This window comes from Podarcis muralis, chromosome 3 (genome assembly GCF_964188315.1).
Source record: "Podarcis muralis chromosome 3, rPodMur119.hap1.1, whole genome shotgun sequence".
Taxonomy (NCBI): Eukaryota; Metazoa; Chordata; class Lepidosauria; order Squamata; family Lacertidae; genus Podarcis; species Podarcis muralis.
The window spans coordinates 63,849,444-63,867,485 of NC_135657.1; the positions used below are offsets into that span (position 1 = coordinate 63,849,444).

The following is an 18,042-nucleotide window of genomic DNA, read 5'->3' on the forward strand; positions in this document are numbered from 1 at the left end:
TGGGCCTGGAAACTTATTTAAGAGTAAGCCCCCTTGATCTCTGCAGGACTTTTATCTGAGATGTGCATAGTATTGCACTCTTGTAATGCTGCATGAGAAGGGACAGTGTATGTGAAGACACAATGAGTAACCTGTTGGCCTTGCGTGCTTGAACTCTGTTCATTTGATAGCCAAATTATGCTAAGCAACCTTTTAACAATAGAAGCTGGAGCCAATAGGACAAAAACTGCTGTCTAGGCTGTCTTAACACAGAGACAGATGCTATGAAAATGAAGGGCTGAATTTCTGAACTGCTGACATTTGAATGATCACCAAGCTACTGAATCCTTGATGAAACATTTTCTTGTGCCTCTTCAAACTTCTGGACAGTCTTCTCTCATTGACAATTTGTAAATTTTCCCTCAGGTTGTTGGTGTATTTTTAACTTGTGCACTATGTTTTTCACTCACTCACCAACTAATCAGCTAATGCTTTCTCTACCTAGATTTGCCAACAGTTTGCAGCCTCCTGCTATAATCAGTTGTAGATACCAAAATTTCTTGTCTTATACCTGGCTGTGCTTTTGAACATGAGTGTATTGTAAGATGGAGCCTGGTGTCAGAGGGCACAGGTGTACATTTCCAGTGTAGCCTGATGTTCAGCTCTGAATTGCCAGTGTTCTCCAAACCTTAGATTTCAGTTGGTTTTACGCCACTCCTGCCCTCCAATTTTGTAGCAGAAAAATAATTCCAGCTAGATAAGTCTTTTACTTCCACTGTATCCAGAATTATTTCTGCCCAGTTGTTGATACATCATCTTAAAATACTTTGTTCCCAACTACTGAAAAAACACAATTGTTTGGTGTAATAAATCTGTTGTGTAAGGGTACACAACTGGTTTTATCATAAACATACCTTGGCATTGTTACTCAAAAATAAATGTATTTGATTTTTTTCCTTTTAAGGCATTGTTCAGATCAAGTTTTCCTGTTTCCTTTTAAATTAACAATGGCTTCCTCATCTGCAGGAAATAAGGTGGATTTTGTTACAAGCATCTGTCCCACAGATCCCACAGATAAATAAACACATGTTCATAAAATATGAAGTGGAGGAAGAGGTTATCATTTTTTAAAAAATAAAAATTATAGCCTCTTCCTTCACTTCAAATTTTAATGATTTAAGCAAAATGCATTAGGTGAGGTTGATTTACACCACAGGAGAAAGATTGTATGGAACTTGATATAAGCCCTGTGCTCCATGTTCTTAAAAGTGTGTATGCTGAACTTGTGTAAGAGCAAAGGTGGTTTTAGGGTAGTGTGATTGGTTTGGCAGGACTGGGTACCAGTGCCATTGGGACCCACAGCAGTGATGTAGAAAGGAGCTTGATAGGTAAGGGAGCGCTGAATTTTAGCATCACACAGGGCACTGCTGAAATTTGAGAGCCGCTGGTAAGAGCAAGATCCTGGCTTGATCAGTGCACTCTCCAATATACAGTGGTACCTCAGGTTACATACACTTCAGGTTACATACGCTTCAGGTTACAAACGCTTCAGGTTACAGACCCCGCTAACCCAGAAATAGTACCTCAGGTTAAGAACTTTGCTTCAGGATGAGAACAGAAATCGTGCAGCAGCGGTGCAGCGGCAGCAGCAGGAGGCCCCATTAGCTAAAGTGGTGCTTCAGGTTAAGAACAATTTCAGGTTAAGAACGGACCTCCAGAACGAATTAAGTACTTAACCTGAGGTACCACTGTATGTGACCTCAAAATGCATTTTGTGTAAAGGTTTCTGCCCCTGTTGGCCTAAAACAAAGATTTCACCTTCAAAAGCCAAGAGTAAATATGTGTAAAATTCTGGTTACCTCATGTCCCAAAAGGATATTGTAGAGTTGGAAAAGGTTCTGAAAAGAGTAACCAAAATAATCAAGGGGCTGGAGCAACTCCACCACGACAAAAGGTTGCAACATTTCAGCCTTTTTAGTTTAGAAAATTGTATGTGGTGTGCAGCAAGTGGATAGAGAGATTTTCTTGCTCATAATTCTAGAAACGAGACATTCTGTTGAAGCTGAATATTGGAAGTTTCAGGATGGAGAAAAGGGAGTGGTACACAGCACATAATTAAAGTTTTGGAATTTGCTACCAACCAAAAGATATAGCGATGGCTGCTAATGTGGATGGCATTAAAAGGGGATTAGGCAAATTAATTGGCAATAAGGCTATTGGCCATTATGGCTGTGTACTGCCTCCAGTTGAGGCAGTATGTGTTGGACTATCAGTTTATGGAAATCACAAGGGAGGAGAATGCTGTTGCAGTTGGTTTCCCCAGAAGAGTCTGGTTGACCAATGAGAGTACAGGATGCTGGATTAGATAGGACTTTAGTCTGATCCAGCAAAGTCTTCTCTTAGGTTTACAAGAAGAGGGTAAAGATTGCATGCTTGATGCGTCATAACCAATTAGTGTAGGAATCCACACATCATTGCAATTCGACATTGGAGCATGTGTCCTGTGGCAGATGGGTTCCTCCATATACCCTTTTGTGAATGCATTGGTAGATCTTCAGTGGAAAAGTGCAGCGGAAATGAGAATTTTCAGACAGATTTGGAAATAGGTGATGGCTTTGTCCAGCTATTGACACCTTTGACATCTTGGGGTGCTTCAGTTCTTAAACCCTGAACATTGTAAGCTCAGTAATAGGTGGTCAGACTTTTTGTTGGGCTTGTATTTATTTGGAAGAGAACCAAAATGTTTAAATATATTCACCGTGTATGTTTATTTTAGTGCAGAATGGAACATTTGCTTTAGTTTTGAGTGACACTCAGGATCTTTAATGCCTTTCTGATACCTGAGATCTTCATTGTAAACACAACTTTTTCTGTCAAAAAGCAAATATTTGAACAATTACCATTATTTACAAGAGTCAATGAGTAGAGGCAAAATTGTTTTCACTTGTTTGCATTGGCACTTGCCATAAATACTGTATTGGAGTTATAAATTCTTTAGCTACTGAAGGAATACCTGTTAGCAAGGCAAATCATAAATCTGGCCTCTATGTGCAGGGGAGGAGTTTGAGTTTTGCGCTTATTTAACCTTTGATACATGACCCTGCAGTAAAAGTATTTGAAGAAGCAATGTTGAAAGAAGTGTGATTAATAAGATTTGGTTTCCTATACAACACTTTGTGGGACTGACAGGGATTGCTGCTTTTAATGAAGTGATTTCTGGCAGACTAAGGAGATCTCCTGATAGATTATTTCTTGCATTTCTGTCCTTATCATCAAATGGCATGAGATATGAATATAGACTTCAAACCTGAGTAAGGATTGATATGCAAATAGAAAGCTATTGAGAATTTTTTTGTGAGAGAGAGAGGGGGGGGGAGGAGGAGGAGGAGGAGGAGAAGAAGAAGTGAAAAGAAAGATTTATGTTCTTGTGTTACATGCCTTGTCATTCTATATATGTACTTAAAAAAATGCCTGTTGATAGTGCCAAAGCATTCAGCTAATCCCCAGAGGTTACTGATTTGAAGTGATAACATCCTTCAGTGTGTCTGATTGTACAGTATATGCATATGTGAGGCACTGACACCAAACTATGCCTATGTGATTCCTTCACAAGTGAATGTATTTCGCCTTCAAACCCGCTTCCTGTGCTTTGGTATGAGGATTTTTTTTGAAACCCAAATGTGATGCTGGTAGGGAAGGCTGAGAGAGGAGGCTGTGGCCACAATGGGTGAGTTGGGAACGGGAATCCCATCAGCAGTTTCTGGCAGTCACAGGCCTTCTGTAAAAAGTTTTCTAAATCCAAAGTATTTGATCTGGAATGAATTAAGATAATCTGGCATATTTTGAGTGTAACTGTTGTTCTGCACGATCCATTCCCTTTCTTAGGTTTTCAAATACTATGGAAGATGTTGGTGGAACTAGTAAGGGCTAGTGTGGTGGTTAGAATGTCAGACGAGTCATTGGGAGACTCGAGTTCAAATTCCCACTCAGCTATGAAGCCTATTGGGTGAGCCTATTTGAGTGTTACGCTTGCAATTTGAGTGCCACCCTTCTGTTTGGAGTGCCACACTTCCTTTTCTGTTTGGAGTGTTACGCTGACAATTTGAGGGTTACGTTTCCGATTTGAGTGTTACGCTTCAGTTTGGAGTGCCACACTTCCATTTTGAGTGTTACACTTCCATTTTGAGTGCCACACTTCCGTGTGGAGTGTTACACTGATGTCCGTCTGTTTTTTTGCTATTTATTTTGCGTTTTTGTGGCTCTTTGTGTGTGTGTGTGTGTGTGTGTGACTGCGTGGAACCCAATTCAGCTACTGATTGATTGATTGTGTGACTGCAGTACATTGTTTATTGCTTTCATTTTATGGATCAATGGTCTCATTAGATAGTAAAATTCATGTTAAATTGCTTTTTTGGGATTGTTGTTAAAAATCTGGAACAGATTAATCCATTTTGCATTACTTTCTGTGGGAAAGTGTGCCTTGGTTTTGGAACGCTTTGGTTTTGGAACGGACTTCTGGAATGGATTAAGTTTGAGAACCAAGGTACCACTGTAAGTGAAAGAAGCCTTGTAGAAAGGAATACTTTTGTTTCTTTATTGTATCAATGTTAATATGCATGATAGCTGTCAATCACAATTTAAAGCTGTACAAGTTGGAGAGGGGCTGCAGCTCAGTGACATATATAACATCTCCAATTAGGTCTTGAAGTATCCCCTGACTGACTGAAACTTTGAAGAGCAGCTTCCAGCCAGTGTCAACAATACTGAGCTAAATGAGCCAATCGTCTGGCTTGGTATTAGGCAGCTTCCTATGTTCCTGTACCTGAGCAGCACACATTATTTGCATATTCAACTAGTACTGCTGATTTGCAAGAGGTGATGCAAATTTGATGCATGCATAACTAGATAATGCAATGTTATATACTGTGTTTTCTACACAGTGCTCTTCAACATATTTTCTTCAAACCAATGCTTGGTTTGGAAGGTGGAGAAATGCCAGATTCAGGTGTATAACATTTTAAAGGGCATCTTATCTCTAAGGAATTTAGCAATTTCCCCAGCACACTCAAGTTAACCAGATTTGTTTAATAACTTGTAGCAATAATTCTAGAAAATAGCATTTTTGTGTACAGAAGTTATTGCTATATAGGAGAAAAAACATTTGACAGTGTGGTAGACTTCTTCCAAGAGTCCAGCAGCTTTTCCTTGTACCAAAACCATTGTGTTCTTTCCCTAGAAAGTAAACAAGATTTGCAGAAAAACACAGTGATAAATGTTAGGACTGTAGCAGAAACAAAGGAGGCTTTTTTTTAAACAAACATTTTTGATGGTTCTAAACTCCATGGATTTTGAAAAGATGAAAGCAAACTATTGGTTCTTTCCCATCCAGTTCATGTTTTGTTGAAATATCAAAATAATTGTGTAAGAAAATAACATAATACATTATTTTTGGAATCCCAGAATCTTATTGTCCCTAGACGGCTCACCCTAGTCTGCTGAGGAGTGCTTGTGTAAAATCTGGAACATTGCCATAATGACAAGGGAGCATCATGTGAAGGGAAGAATAGAGAAAACCAGAAACCTTGGATATGACTTAGTTACCATATAGTAACTTTTGGAAACACTAAAAGCTAAAACTGTTAAATTATAAGCTAAAACATTGTTTACCACAATGATTTGCATTTCAGCATCTTCTTTCTTAGATTGCAAGTTTCATTTCCTCACTCTTAGGGCTCTAGACTGGGTGCTACATGTGCCATATTTCATGTCTATATGCTACTTTACCACTTGCCATCATTATATCATGCATTTGCCTGTTCTCATCTGGCAGCAACCAATGATGTCAAGCGAGTGTAAGTGAAAAGCAGTATTATGGTAGCACCATTGCAGTGAGGTTTACCAGACACTTGAAGGGAAACTAACTTGCTGGTTTTGGTGGAAACTGGAAATTTAACATCCTTTCTGATTTGGCCCTTTGAGGCAAGTCTCACATGATTAGGGTATGGTACAGTTCTCAATTATATATGTATGTATTTATGTATGTACTGCTTGAATCAGCCTCACATAGAAACCTTGCTGCGTGGAAAGCGAGCGTTGGAGAGGTGGTTTCCAGCTTGGCCTTCACCTTCGTATCTTAACTAAACACATGCAGGAATTTCCACTTATCTGTATTTAATATATGAATAGACTCTAGTCTAGAATAACTTAGGAATCATTGAAACTTTCCACGAGCCTGATAGGATCTCTAAAGAAGGCCAGCGGCCAGGGCCCAGGTAGGTGAGCGCCCAAGAGGACAGAACTGAAATCCAAGAGAAACAGAGCCTCAAAATGGTGCAAAGAAATAATTTTTTAAATCAAACATAGTTCTTTTAAAATACTCAGTGTATTTTGGATGAAAGTAACCTTCAGGAGTATTTATAAAAGCAACAACCCTCACTCACCTCAGTGGGGCTACGATGACATAAGTTCTACTGGAGATAGCATAGGACTAGCACTTTAAGGGATTTATATCTTCTGTAACAGATGAAAGCCTTTGACAGGAATATTACACTGTTTTTGTGTGTTTGAATTAAAGCCAATAGATGGGCGAATAACTCTGTTAAGAACTGTGGGTAAACCTGTTTTAAAACTGTGATGGCACAGCTGTGGACTGATTTTGTAATATCTGACTGAAGCCCCAATATCAGAAAGGAACAAATGTAACTTCTTATCATGACTGTAACAATCAGTTGTGACTCTGTGAAGGATTCTGTTTATCTTGCAACTATGCAAGCAACCGCTGAGGGTTTCATGCCAAAGGAAAGCCCCAGAGAGTATTTATGTACATTCCATCAATCTTTAACTGCTTAGCAGTTGGAGTGTGAATAGTTTTTATGACAATTTACCCTGAAACTGACGCTTGTGCTTTTGTGAGTCAAGCAGACACTTGGGTGCTTCCTGGGTCATGCTGTGTCCACTAATACTTCTTCTGCAAACTGGAGAAATGTTTGAGTAGTGGCAAGGAGAAGATAATACAAGAATACTCCCCTTGATGTTCACTGCACTTTTGAAAGTTAGTGCTGTGTGTAGATTGCTGGATCTCTACCCAGCTGATAATGCTGTGCCAAAAAGGGCCAAATTAGATGCTGTGTGCGAAACTTGTGAATAGTTTTCCAGTGCTTTGCTGTGAACTGAGACACAGCATGTAAGTCTGCAGTCAGGAACAGAGGAACAGAGAAGAGGGGTCTTTTGTTTGTTTAGAAATGTTTGCTGTAATACATTCCATCTAAATAGCAGGAACAGCGAAGGAAGTCTGTGAAACTGTTTTGAGATGTGTTAATATGTATTGTGATAGATTCAGATTGTTTTGGTCTATGAACAGCTGCATTATCCACCATCAGCCTTTGAGTAATTTTCAAGATGCATTTTTGTTAATAGCAAATATTTTAAGAAGACACTAGTAATACAGGGTGCAGCTATTTAAAAATAGCATTAGAACATCTGTGTTTAAGAAGATACAACTTCTGTAAAATATTTTTTGTAAAAAAAAAAATTCCCACAAGTCGTTCATTCACTAGTTGCTGATTTCCCCCAGACTTTTTCTTCATACATCAACTAGTTTAATTTCTCAATAAATTATTTTAGAATATTGTTTCTTCTGTCTGCCATAGTAAAGCCCAGATTCTACACCTGCAATTACCGGTATATAGGCATTGTGCTTTGCGGGAATGCAGATTTTCTTCTATCTTCTATCTTCCAAGATGATATAAATGGTAGCTCAACACAACTTGACTTCCATAAGCAAACCAGCCTACAATGAGTTATTTTGCAACTGGAAAATAGGTCTGTAACAAGTGCACTGCTATCCCTTCTGGTTTTACTGGATTAAAATTAGAAAAGGTATATTTAATGTTTTAGGGCCCTATGTAATGAGCTAGGCCAGTAATAGCTATAATTTCTTAAGTTAAACAGTTTCCATTTTCTCTTGGATCTAGATTCCGCAGGAATAGTGGCCATAGTAGCAATGAAGTTGGTTTTAAGTTTCCAGCAACTTAGTTTATACGCATGTGTATTTTTAATTTTTTGTGTGTGTGATCAGTGAGAAACTTCCTTCTCTACCCCAGCCATTATATCCTGCTCATATTGTAACCCTGTTGCCTTTAACTACCAGGAATTGCTGTGAAGGTAATTGGTATCCCTTGAGCTACTGTTACATTAATCTGCACAGGACATAGAAAACCCTGTTAGCGCAAACCTTTTGTGAATGGGTTTCCGTGCACCTTTCCTCTGTGATACTGATTGGTTCTAACCTCCTAGGGAGAATGGACATGAGTGGGACTCAGAAGTCATGGAAAGTTCAGGGTTTGTTTGTTTTTCCTCTTCCTGGTGTGCCTACCTAAAGGATTGTCATGGATGGTCATTCATAGTCAGGAGTTGCTATGTCATACTGAATTCATGGAAATGAATCTACAGAGTAATGCCCTTTTCATTGCTGTATCCAGTGCTTTTTCTCCCTAAAAAAATGTTTACAAGTACTCTCATTTTCCTACTCCTATTGAAATACTGCCCCTCAATGAAGCCAAACTTAGATACACAACATGTTTAGAGATATGTGTCCCCCTGCGTCCCCCCAGAAAAAAAAAGCACTGGCTATATCAAAAATCAAGCAAGCAAAGTACATAACACTGTTGAAACTCCAGATAGATTTGTTGGAGCAGGAAATTAAGAGCGAGGAATGTATTTAAATGATGTAAAAGAGGAAACATGTTTTCTTACACACACACACACACACACACACACACACACACACACTAGGCTGTGACCTTTATACTTGCTTTTCTAGCTCCATATAGCTTAATGAGTAGGTGCACATTGTGTGGCAAAATGCCTTGCCTTTGCCACTGAGGTTCACATAGAAAGCTACATTTCTTTAAAAAGTAGGAACTACAGAAGCTAAAGTCCTGCCTCAATCTGAATGCCAGGGTGAACTTCAGAATATTGAACTTGTTTTCTTCAGTTCAGCACAAGCTGTCCCAGGAGAGCTGATTCATATTTGAAGTGTTTATATCTAAATACAGCTACAAAGTGATAAACAATTCAATTAGCTATTGCCCTACTCTGGGAAAAAACTAATTCTTCCTCCTTCAGGGAGAGCAATGGACTCCTCAGTATTGATGAGATGTTTTAAAAGTACAGTAAGCCTGCAACTTAACATGGGGGTTATGTTCCAGGGATCGTGACTAAAACCAAAATTGTGTGTAGTCAAAACACATTGGGTTCAATGGTGGGTAGGGTTGCCAACATCATTTCCCCCAGAAACCCACCCCTTTCCTGTCCCCTTTTATTTTATTCAATTTTACACTACGCACGTGAAGCTGAAAGCATATAAGTTGCAGACTTATTGTAATTCATACTTTGAGAAAGTGGAAACCCTCCTCTCCACTCCACACTTTATAAAATATGCATTGGTCTTCAAAGTCTAGAAATATTTTTAAAAGACAATTGCTACTTAAAATGTCACATTTTGAAATGTTAAAAGTTGTATGAAGACCAGTGGTATGTTTCTAATTGGCTTTGCTGATGTCACTGTAAACTATGCATCACATTATTAAGTCTCTCTCTCTCTCTCTCTCTCTGTTTTCTAGCAGGAGATCTGGTCAATATAATATGAACCATGACAACTCTAAGAAGCCCTCAGGGAAGCCCCCTTATAACCGTTCAGGTTCTCAAGATTCACTCGATGAATTATCCATGGATGACTACTGGAAAGAACTTGAAAACATCAATGAAACCAGAGGCAATAACTCTGAAGAACAAGCAGTGGTTCTGGTGAAGGAGCCTGATGGTAATTATAACTGGAATTAAGAAAACCGTTTCTCTGTTTTGAAGGCTCTGTTTTAGATCTTTCATTTATTGTGCTTGAAACCACAATACCAAGATAGATTTAAGATTTGGTCAGTTGGAATTGACTAGTGCCTCTGTAAATCTGGCAACACATTGACTGTGTAATGGCAATTATTTTCAAGGACCTGGAATTGCTGTTGTGGACTAGAGTATCCTGAGCTGGAGGAAAACCATGATACTTTAAGAAAGTACTTGCTTGAATTCATAACTTATGCATATTGTTGCCCCAAGATGTGCTTTTAAAGCTTTTGCAGCAAGAGAGAATTTCCTCTTTTCTTCGTTTACATTTCTGCTGTTTTGCAATAAACTGTAACTGGATTTTGACCACTGCTTTGGTAAGGGTAATGGGAAGTTCTTTTGCTTCTTCAGAAGTCATATCTATTCTGGTTACCATAGTACCCGGAATCACACAAAGAGCAATAATTCCTGTAGGAAGTCAGAATTATATAGTAAAAACAACGACGATAAAACAGCTTCTACGTACAGTAGTAAAATGCAGTATATTTGGAAAAAAGAGAAAGCAACTAAACACTCTAGTGCAAATAAACAGCCCTTTCAGTTGCCAAATGCATTTGACTATATGGTAGTCAATAGGTTAATAGGTGCATGATATCTCAGACCTATTTATAGTGGGTGTGGTGGGGACTGTTCTTAAAAAACACAATTGTCAGCCAAGGTGAAATGTGGGGGTTTCCTCATAATGCTTCACCACACCTGCTCCAGGCTGGTGTCATTGAGAGGCCCAAGGAATGGGCCCCTTGAGGAATCCACAAGACTTTGGGTCTGAGGGATTCAGGGGATTTTGGATCCTGTGATTCTAAACTTGCTGCCACCCTGCAACTCCCCATTTCAGTGCTTTCCATCCACTTGCCACTGCTGGTGGCAGGAGAACTGCCAGTGAGTGGTATGTCTTCACTTACTGGGCTATGATGGGACCTCCGCCACTTTGGAACACTAGCAGCATGCCTCTACTGCCCAAAGACAGTGGAGAGGCAGTTACATATTGCTGCCACCACTATCAACAATGGAGGAACAAGATCGTACTCTCAAATAATATTACATTTGAGTAAAATACCCTCCCTACTCCACAATAGAGCGTCTTTAATGTTTAAAATTATGCAAAATAAATTCTTATTGGAGGTGTGTGTGTATATGAATATATAATCATGTTTTCTTGGCAAGGACTCTGAAGCTGGGGGGGGGGGAGATAATACCTTAGAACCCTTTTACTGAGAATGCACTTCTGTTTTCTATACTAATTTTAGCGAACAAATGCTGAGGTTCAGGTAAATGTTTCCTAGGAAATGTTCTAAGTCGATGCCATTTCTCTGACATTAAAGCACACTTCTGCAATCCTCTCTTTTGTATGAGTAGCTTCTTATATTCCTAACATGAAAAAAAAAACCTTGCTAGTTATTTCTATATATAGCAAATGGCCTGCGTTTTTTGTTTGCTGGGACCGTTTTGTTTTTAGTAAACAATGTGTTGCCATCTAGAAACAATGAGGAAATGATCACCTTACTGAAAATCACTAAGGAGTAGAGAACGCAGCAGCAAGCATAATTGGATGCTGCAATACAATCACCCATTTGCAGTATGATCACCCATTAGCCTTGATAACCTCTGATTAAATTAAACTAATGAAGAGTTGTACTAAGAAAACAAGGCACTGTTATAGCTGGGAGCGAAGGCCGAACTAGCAGAAATGGTGTACAAATCCATTGAATGTGGCAATTGTATATAAATTCTGGTGCTGGGCTTTCTAATTCCATGTAGGAAACAGACCCCCCCCCCCAATCCTATTTTACAGGGAATTGCAGTTTTTTATATATATATACCTCTCACTTTCCTGCAGAAATCTATGGCTGACTTTGGGTATAACACAAACCCATGGTCATGCAAATGTCATCAAATTTGCGGTCATGCAAATGTCATCAAATTAATTTTTATCTTCTTTTGTCTGGGCCAGAGGGGGAATTGGAAGAAGAGTGGTTAAAAGAAGCCGGTTTGTCAAACCTCTTTGGTGAGGCGGCTGCTGACTCTCAAGAAAGCATGGTGGTTTTGGCTACGCTGACGCGTACACAGGCAGCAGCCGTGCAGAAACGAGTGGAGACAGTCACACAGACAATGAGGAAGAAAAACAAGCAGTACCAAGTTCCTGATGTGAGAGATATCTTCAAGCAGCAAAATGAGTCAAAGGGAAAAGTGAGTTCCTGGTTTGTGGCTTTTGGTTTAGCTTCACTTAAAAAAATCCTGTATAGGAATGCAGGCTATTAGGGTTAAGTCGGAGGAGACGCTGTTTCACAAATCTCAACAAGAGGGAATTTTCTAAAGGCTGCTTTGCTTGTTGCATGCTGCTTAGAGGATACGGCCATGCTGCTGTGTTTAAATTTGCTAGGGATAAGATGAAGTTTTGTGTTTTACTGACAAGGGGGCCTTGCATATGTTTTGCAAAGTCTAGCTTTATTTTGTGAAACAGGTCTTCACATGAAACAAAGGGAAGCAGTTTGTTCAGGCAGCAGACTCAGGTGAGGTGGAGCTCCTTTTTCCTGACTTTATTTGCTGGCATGTAGATTGTTCAGCTGTGGGATGACTTTCAATATCCCGATGCTTTCCCCAGTTCTGAAAATGGAGAAATATTTTAGTCTGTTAGACTCCCTCTTTTACAAACCTGCAAAAATAATTTCCTGTATAGAAAACTTGGAGTGGAAAGATGCACAGGTTCAGGAGACACCTTTTCCCATTTTGGGAATGTCAGACTTTACTCATTTATGTGCCTGAGAGCCAGACATAGGGGTGTTCTATTAAACTATGAAATTAGTTTGGTACAGCTGATGCTCCATTTATTATGGATGCTATAATCTGTCAGATGATGTAGCTAATGCTTCAGTTCCCTTTTTGAAGTGAATATTTATCCAGAGGTGCTTTTGTTCTTGTTTTTACTGAATCAAAAAGTGCTGTGCGTTCCTTTTTAGAGCAATGTAATTGCATTCTCAACCTGTGGTGACATCAGCCACATATTAGGCTCATTTAAATGTTTGTCCTTTAGCCACATGCTGCTGTTCTGTATTCAAAATCATAAATAACTGCTACAAAAATCAATTACTTACTAAAACAATAGGAAATAACACACACAGCAATTGCACTATTATGTTTATACTTGCAAGGATTAAAGGTTCCTGTTTTCCTCTGGAGCAATTTGGTGCTAAAATGTTGCAGCATAAAACCAAATAAGGAGCAACAACTAGAGAGAAGGCTAGTAATGAAAAGATCTGAAACACTTCCCTGGACTGCAGTCCTGTGTACCTTTACTTGGGAATGTGCCCCATCAAAATGTGTACAGAAGGGCCAATTGCTCGGTTGTAGAACATCTGAATCACATGCAGAAGATGCCAGCTTTGATCCTGGCATTTCTGGGTAGGACTATAGGCATGGCACTTGTCTGAAACCCTGGAATGTCATTGCTAGTCAACATAGCAACCCTGAGTGGTCTGACACTGCTTCAGACAATTTTTTAGTATGTACCTAAATTTGATGGGCTTCCAAAAGTAGGATTGGGTGGCAAATACATTCTTAAAGTGTTGTCTGAACTTTCAGTAATGGATGGCAGAAAGAAGCCATCATGTATATAGGTTTCACTGATTCCTCTTTCTCTGTAGAGCAGCCTTTTCCAATTCAGTGCCCTCCAGATGTTTTGGACTGCAACTCCCATCAACCCCATCCAGCTTGGCTGTGCTGATAAGGTCCAATAGGAGTGGTAGTACCAAACATCTGGAGATTGTTGGGAAGGTTGGGGAAGTTCGCTAGTGTGCTTGTATTTACCCTTCCCAGTTTAGGGTTTGGAAATCTACGAGAAAGATTGCTCTTATGCTGAAATAAAGGCTATCAATATCATTATTCATGGGGAATGTGGAGAAGTGTCAAGAGCAAGAAGCGGTTGCACCTGTTCTGGCTAACCTGACCTTGGATTAATATGCAAACTTCCCTGCACTGGAAGAACCTGTTCAAGTATTAGCAGAAGCATATAACCGCAGGGAAAGGGGAAGTTCTCTGCTACTTGCCTCAGAAATAGTCGGAGCCCCCCCCCCCCCGGCTTTTTGTGGGGAGGAAGAAGAACTTGGCTGACTTTCTGAGGCCCAGATAAAATGAGAAGCTGGGATTGGGACTGTGGAAAACTGGGGCTTCTGAGCAAAAGCCCATCCCTTCTATGAGGGAAGATGATCCCATCTGGGGTTAAGCTTTTGCCCTCAACACCAGTTTCCTCTGGGGCTGCTCTGCAAAGAAGGAATGCACCGGGAAGCCTTTTCCAGCCCAATATGTTAACCTGAACTGGTGGGGGGGGGGAATTAACCTCCTAATGTTCACCTCTCCCTTTGGGTTGAGCCTTACAGGATCCCAGAGTCTCAATTCTGATCCTGAGCCGAGCAAACCTCACTGACATCTCTAGTAATTGGAACTAAAAAGACCAAGCATAATATTTGTGTGTATCAATGTATTCATTTTTTTAAAAATGGATGCACAAAGAAATTAAATCAGAAATGTATAGTCAACAAAACTGTTTTTTATAAACAATGTGCTCTTATTCTAACTGTTTCATTATATATTTATATACTTGCTTGTGTGTGTGTTTCCCAGGCATAACAAAAACGGTCCATTTCTCAAACAAATCTTATTTCCCAGTCTGCCCCCTCCAATTCTGTTAATATTTATGAGTTTCAGCATGAGCACCAGGTCTCATAACCTCATCATACATTTGTTTAGGGCACGGGGCCTTTTGGTTTCCATGTGTAGATGATTGTACATTGAGCAGCTGTTAACATGAATATTAATAATTTCCCTCTCCTCTTTAGGCTCTTCAAACTTTCACATATTCAGACAGAATAACAACTTGGTTATACCTTTGGTTATATACTGCAAGTTCATTGTTTCCGAATTCCAAACGTCCTTCACGGTTGGCCATCACAATATACTTAAAAGCTGTTCTTCATGCAGGCTGTTATGGGGAATCCTTTGTCTCCCAGATGTTGTTGGGCTCTTGGCTTCCATCAGCCCCAGCCCAATGGTCAGGAACAGGGGGAGTTGTAATTCAGCAACATCTGGAGGATAACAGGCTCCTTGCTTCTGAAGCAGGGATTCTCCATATATCCCCAAACCTCTGGCCTTTCAAGTTTTGAAAGTTTTCAAGTACTGACTGTGTTAAAAATCTTTTTTAAATCTTGACAATATTTTCTATAAATTCTATACATGAAATTCAAACATGAAACGTCCATGCAAGAGCAATTTTTTCTGATGTCTGTCTTAAGATCAGGTGGGAGCAAAGCTTCTTGTCTATCATTTTATTTTCTGAATAAATATTCAGAATATTTTATTTTCTGCATTTTAGGAAATTGGCAATGAACACCAGTCTGTAAGAACAAAAGAAAACAAAGAGGAGGACACAAAAGAGGGTAAATCTTAACAAATTTTCTGTATTGTTTCTATTTTGAAATGTCTTAACAAGATATATTGCTGAACAAGTTTGTTTTTTAAAAAAAGAAAGCTTTTTCTAGAATATGGACCATATTCTGGAGAAGTCTTTTAGACAACCCAAACACATGTCAGAATCTCTGCCAAGTCAAAAAACCTCATCAGATGCAAGGATTTAGTCTTGTGGCTCCAATGCCCTAGTTAACCATAACTGTTCCAAGTGTTGATCGAATACCATTGCTATTTCTATAAACAGCAACCAGACCAAAATAATAATTATTTGGTAATCATAATATCCATAAACTCTTAACAATTTGCACAATGAAAGTTGTAACATTTGTTTAATGTCAATGGCAGCAGCCAGTCCTGTGTGCCAGCGCCTTCCTCTCCAGATTATGTGCCTGGTGTTGGGACCCCAGTTGCACTACCCTAATGGCAAGCTTTAACCAATTTGTCTTTCCAAAAACTGCAAAGGAGCAGATTAAACAAGTTAATAAAACAATTGCACCCAATTGTTAAGTTAATAAAACAATTGCAACAATTACATTTGACTAGCTCTGTGAAATCTAGTCATTGGATTAAGATGGGTATATAAATCTGGCTGTTGGGAATTCATAATAAATAAAACTAAAGCACATTGAACTGAGTTGTACTCTCATAATGGAACTAGAGTTCCTCAACTCTTGGATGTATTTATAGAAGTCTCAAGACACTAGAGTAATGACTTGGCAACCTTACTGTATTTTGAAGCGTATACAAAGGCAGCTAGGTCCAAGTCTGAGAGACAAGGAAATCTTAAAAGTAGGATAACGAAGCATGGTCAGAAAAATGACTAATTACAAAACAGGGATTTGTGTACGATAGCCATTAAATACCTGTATATAATTGACTGGGGGGTGGGGATAGGAGAAAGGTATGCTTCCAAATAAGCAGAAAAACAAGAGCCCTGCTTTTATCACTAATGATAAGGAAGTTTGGTATTAAAAATGGGATATATTACTAATTATCAATATATTTCAGAACTCTGAATACATGTTCAATAAGCAGGAGCCAAGTTGGAAATACAAAATCTTGTGAAACAGAAAGATACCGTCAGCTGAATAATATGTGCTTCGAGGAGCATTAATGAGCCTTTTCTCTGTTTGCTTCAGCCACCAGGCAGCCATTCACTAGCAAGAACAGTTTCAAAGATGGGATTGCTGCCAAACTGCTGGGTCAGCACAAGGCAGAGAGGCAGACAGAAAAGCACAGGGCTTATGCCAGTAAACTGCTGTAGAATCTTGGTCTGGAAAATTACCAAGCATTTTATTTAAGAATTTCATAACATCTGGTTCTTTTTTCTCCAGTGCCTCTTTATGAGCCTTTACAAATGGAGAAGTTCTGAAAGGCAATTTCCATATGCTAACGCTCTCATAGCACTGAATGAAAAGGGAAAAGCTAAATCAGCCTGTGTATATTCTGATATGTTACAGCTGTTGGGAACCTTGCTGTAAAGTGCAGCTCTGCTGCCAGGATTGGAATGGGAGAGAAATCTGTTCCATTTGCAGAATTGCCCCAGTTTTGCTGGGTACAAATTTCAGCACCTGTTTCTGGGCTGTGCCAGAGGCTCGTCAGTAATAAGGAGCTAATAGTCAGTGTTGTTTTAGCAGAGCATAGTGGGGGGCAGTTGTTTTTCCAACGGCAATAGGAATTGCCTGGCATTTCAAAGGCACCAAATATTCTTGAAGTGAAATTCAAAACTAAAAGCTTGTTAGTAAAAGTTGGGAGTGTGTTTAGGGTTTGGGGCAGTGAGCAAAGTAGGGGAGCGAAGTAATTTTCTCATCTCTGATAATAATCTCTGATAATTAGGTGGTTAACAAAAACTTTAAAGCTGCAGTAGTCATCACACTTGCCTCATGATTGAAAAATGATGATAATTTATTAACTTTGAAACTGAGCAATGCTGCACATTAGTTGTGGTATTATCTTTGTTAAGCTAGAGACAGTAACATAATAGAGGTTTGCCATCAGGGAGGTTTACATGCTAGGAAGTATAGTGTTTGTTTGTTTTTAACAGCACAACATTAAGATTATTAGGGGGAGGGAGGATTCTAAAAATTTGTGATCTTCATAATGTGCCTTGATTGCAAAGCAGTTATATGCTCGTGTAAGGGACTGTGATCCAGCTGAGGTTCATAAAGGCTCCCATAACCTATCAGAAGGTGGAAGCATTCTGTGAGCAGATTTTCTGTTCATGAATCTCTGGAGCCAATCCATGATTAATTCAGCACCCCCCTCAAATATGGTTATGGAAGAGGGGGGAAAGTTGCATTTAAACTTTAATTTACAGATAGGTAGCCGTGTTGGTCTGCCATAGTCAAAACAAAAAAAATTCCTTCCAGTAGCACCTTAAAGACCAACTAAGTTAGTTCTTGGTATGAGCTTTCGTGTGCATGCACACTTCTTCAGATACACCTTCTCACCCCTTGCTTTTCCCTGTAAGACCTATTGCAGTCGTTAAGAGTTGTCAACAGGCTCATCACAGCTATCTGCCAATCACCCATTCCCACCACCCTTCTGAGTAATACCCCTCCCCACCTTCTCACTATATAGAAGGATCTGGCAACTTCTGTTTCAGTGTATCTGAAGAAGTGTGCATGCACACGAAAGCTCATACCAAGAACTAACTTAGTTGGTCTTTAAGGTGCTACTGGAAGGAATTTTTTTTGTTTAAAC

At 39.4% G+C, this 18,042-nt stretch overlaps 1 protein-coding gene across 5 annotated transcripts in view; it reads left to right on the forward strand.

The window, feature by feature from the left end:
- Positions 1–18,042, forward strand: part of ARHGAP18 (Rho GTPase activating protein 18) — a 60,060-nt gene that overhangs the window by 22,752 nt on the left and 19,266 nt on the right. For 3 of the 5 annotated variants that reach the window (XM_028723399.2, XM_028723401.2, XM_028723396.2), the window contains exons 2-4: positions 9,603–9,802; positions 11,831–12,066; positions 15,245–15,308. In XM_028723399.2, the coding sequence (XP_028579232.2) occupies positions 9,603–9,802; positions 11,831–12,066; positions 15,245–15,308 (500 nt within the window). The remainder of the gene's footprint in view (positions 1–9,602; positions 9,803–11,830; positions 12,067–15,244; positions 15,309–18,042) is intronic. The other 2 variants (XM_028723400.2, XM_028723398.2) reach the window with 1 other exon arrangement.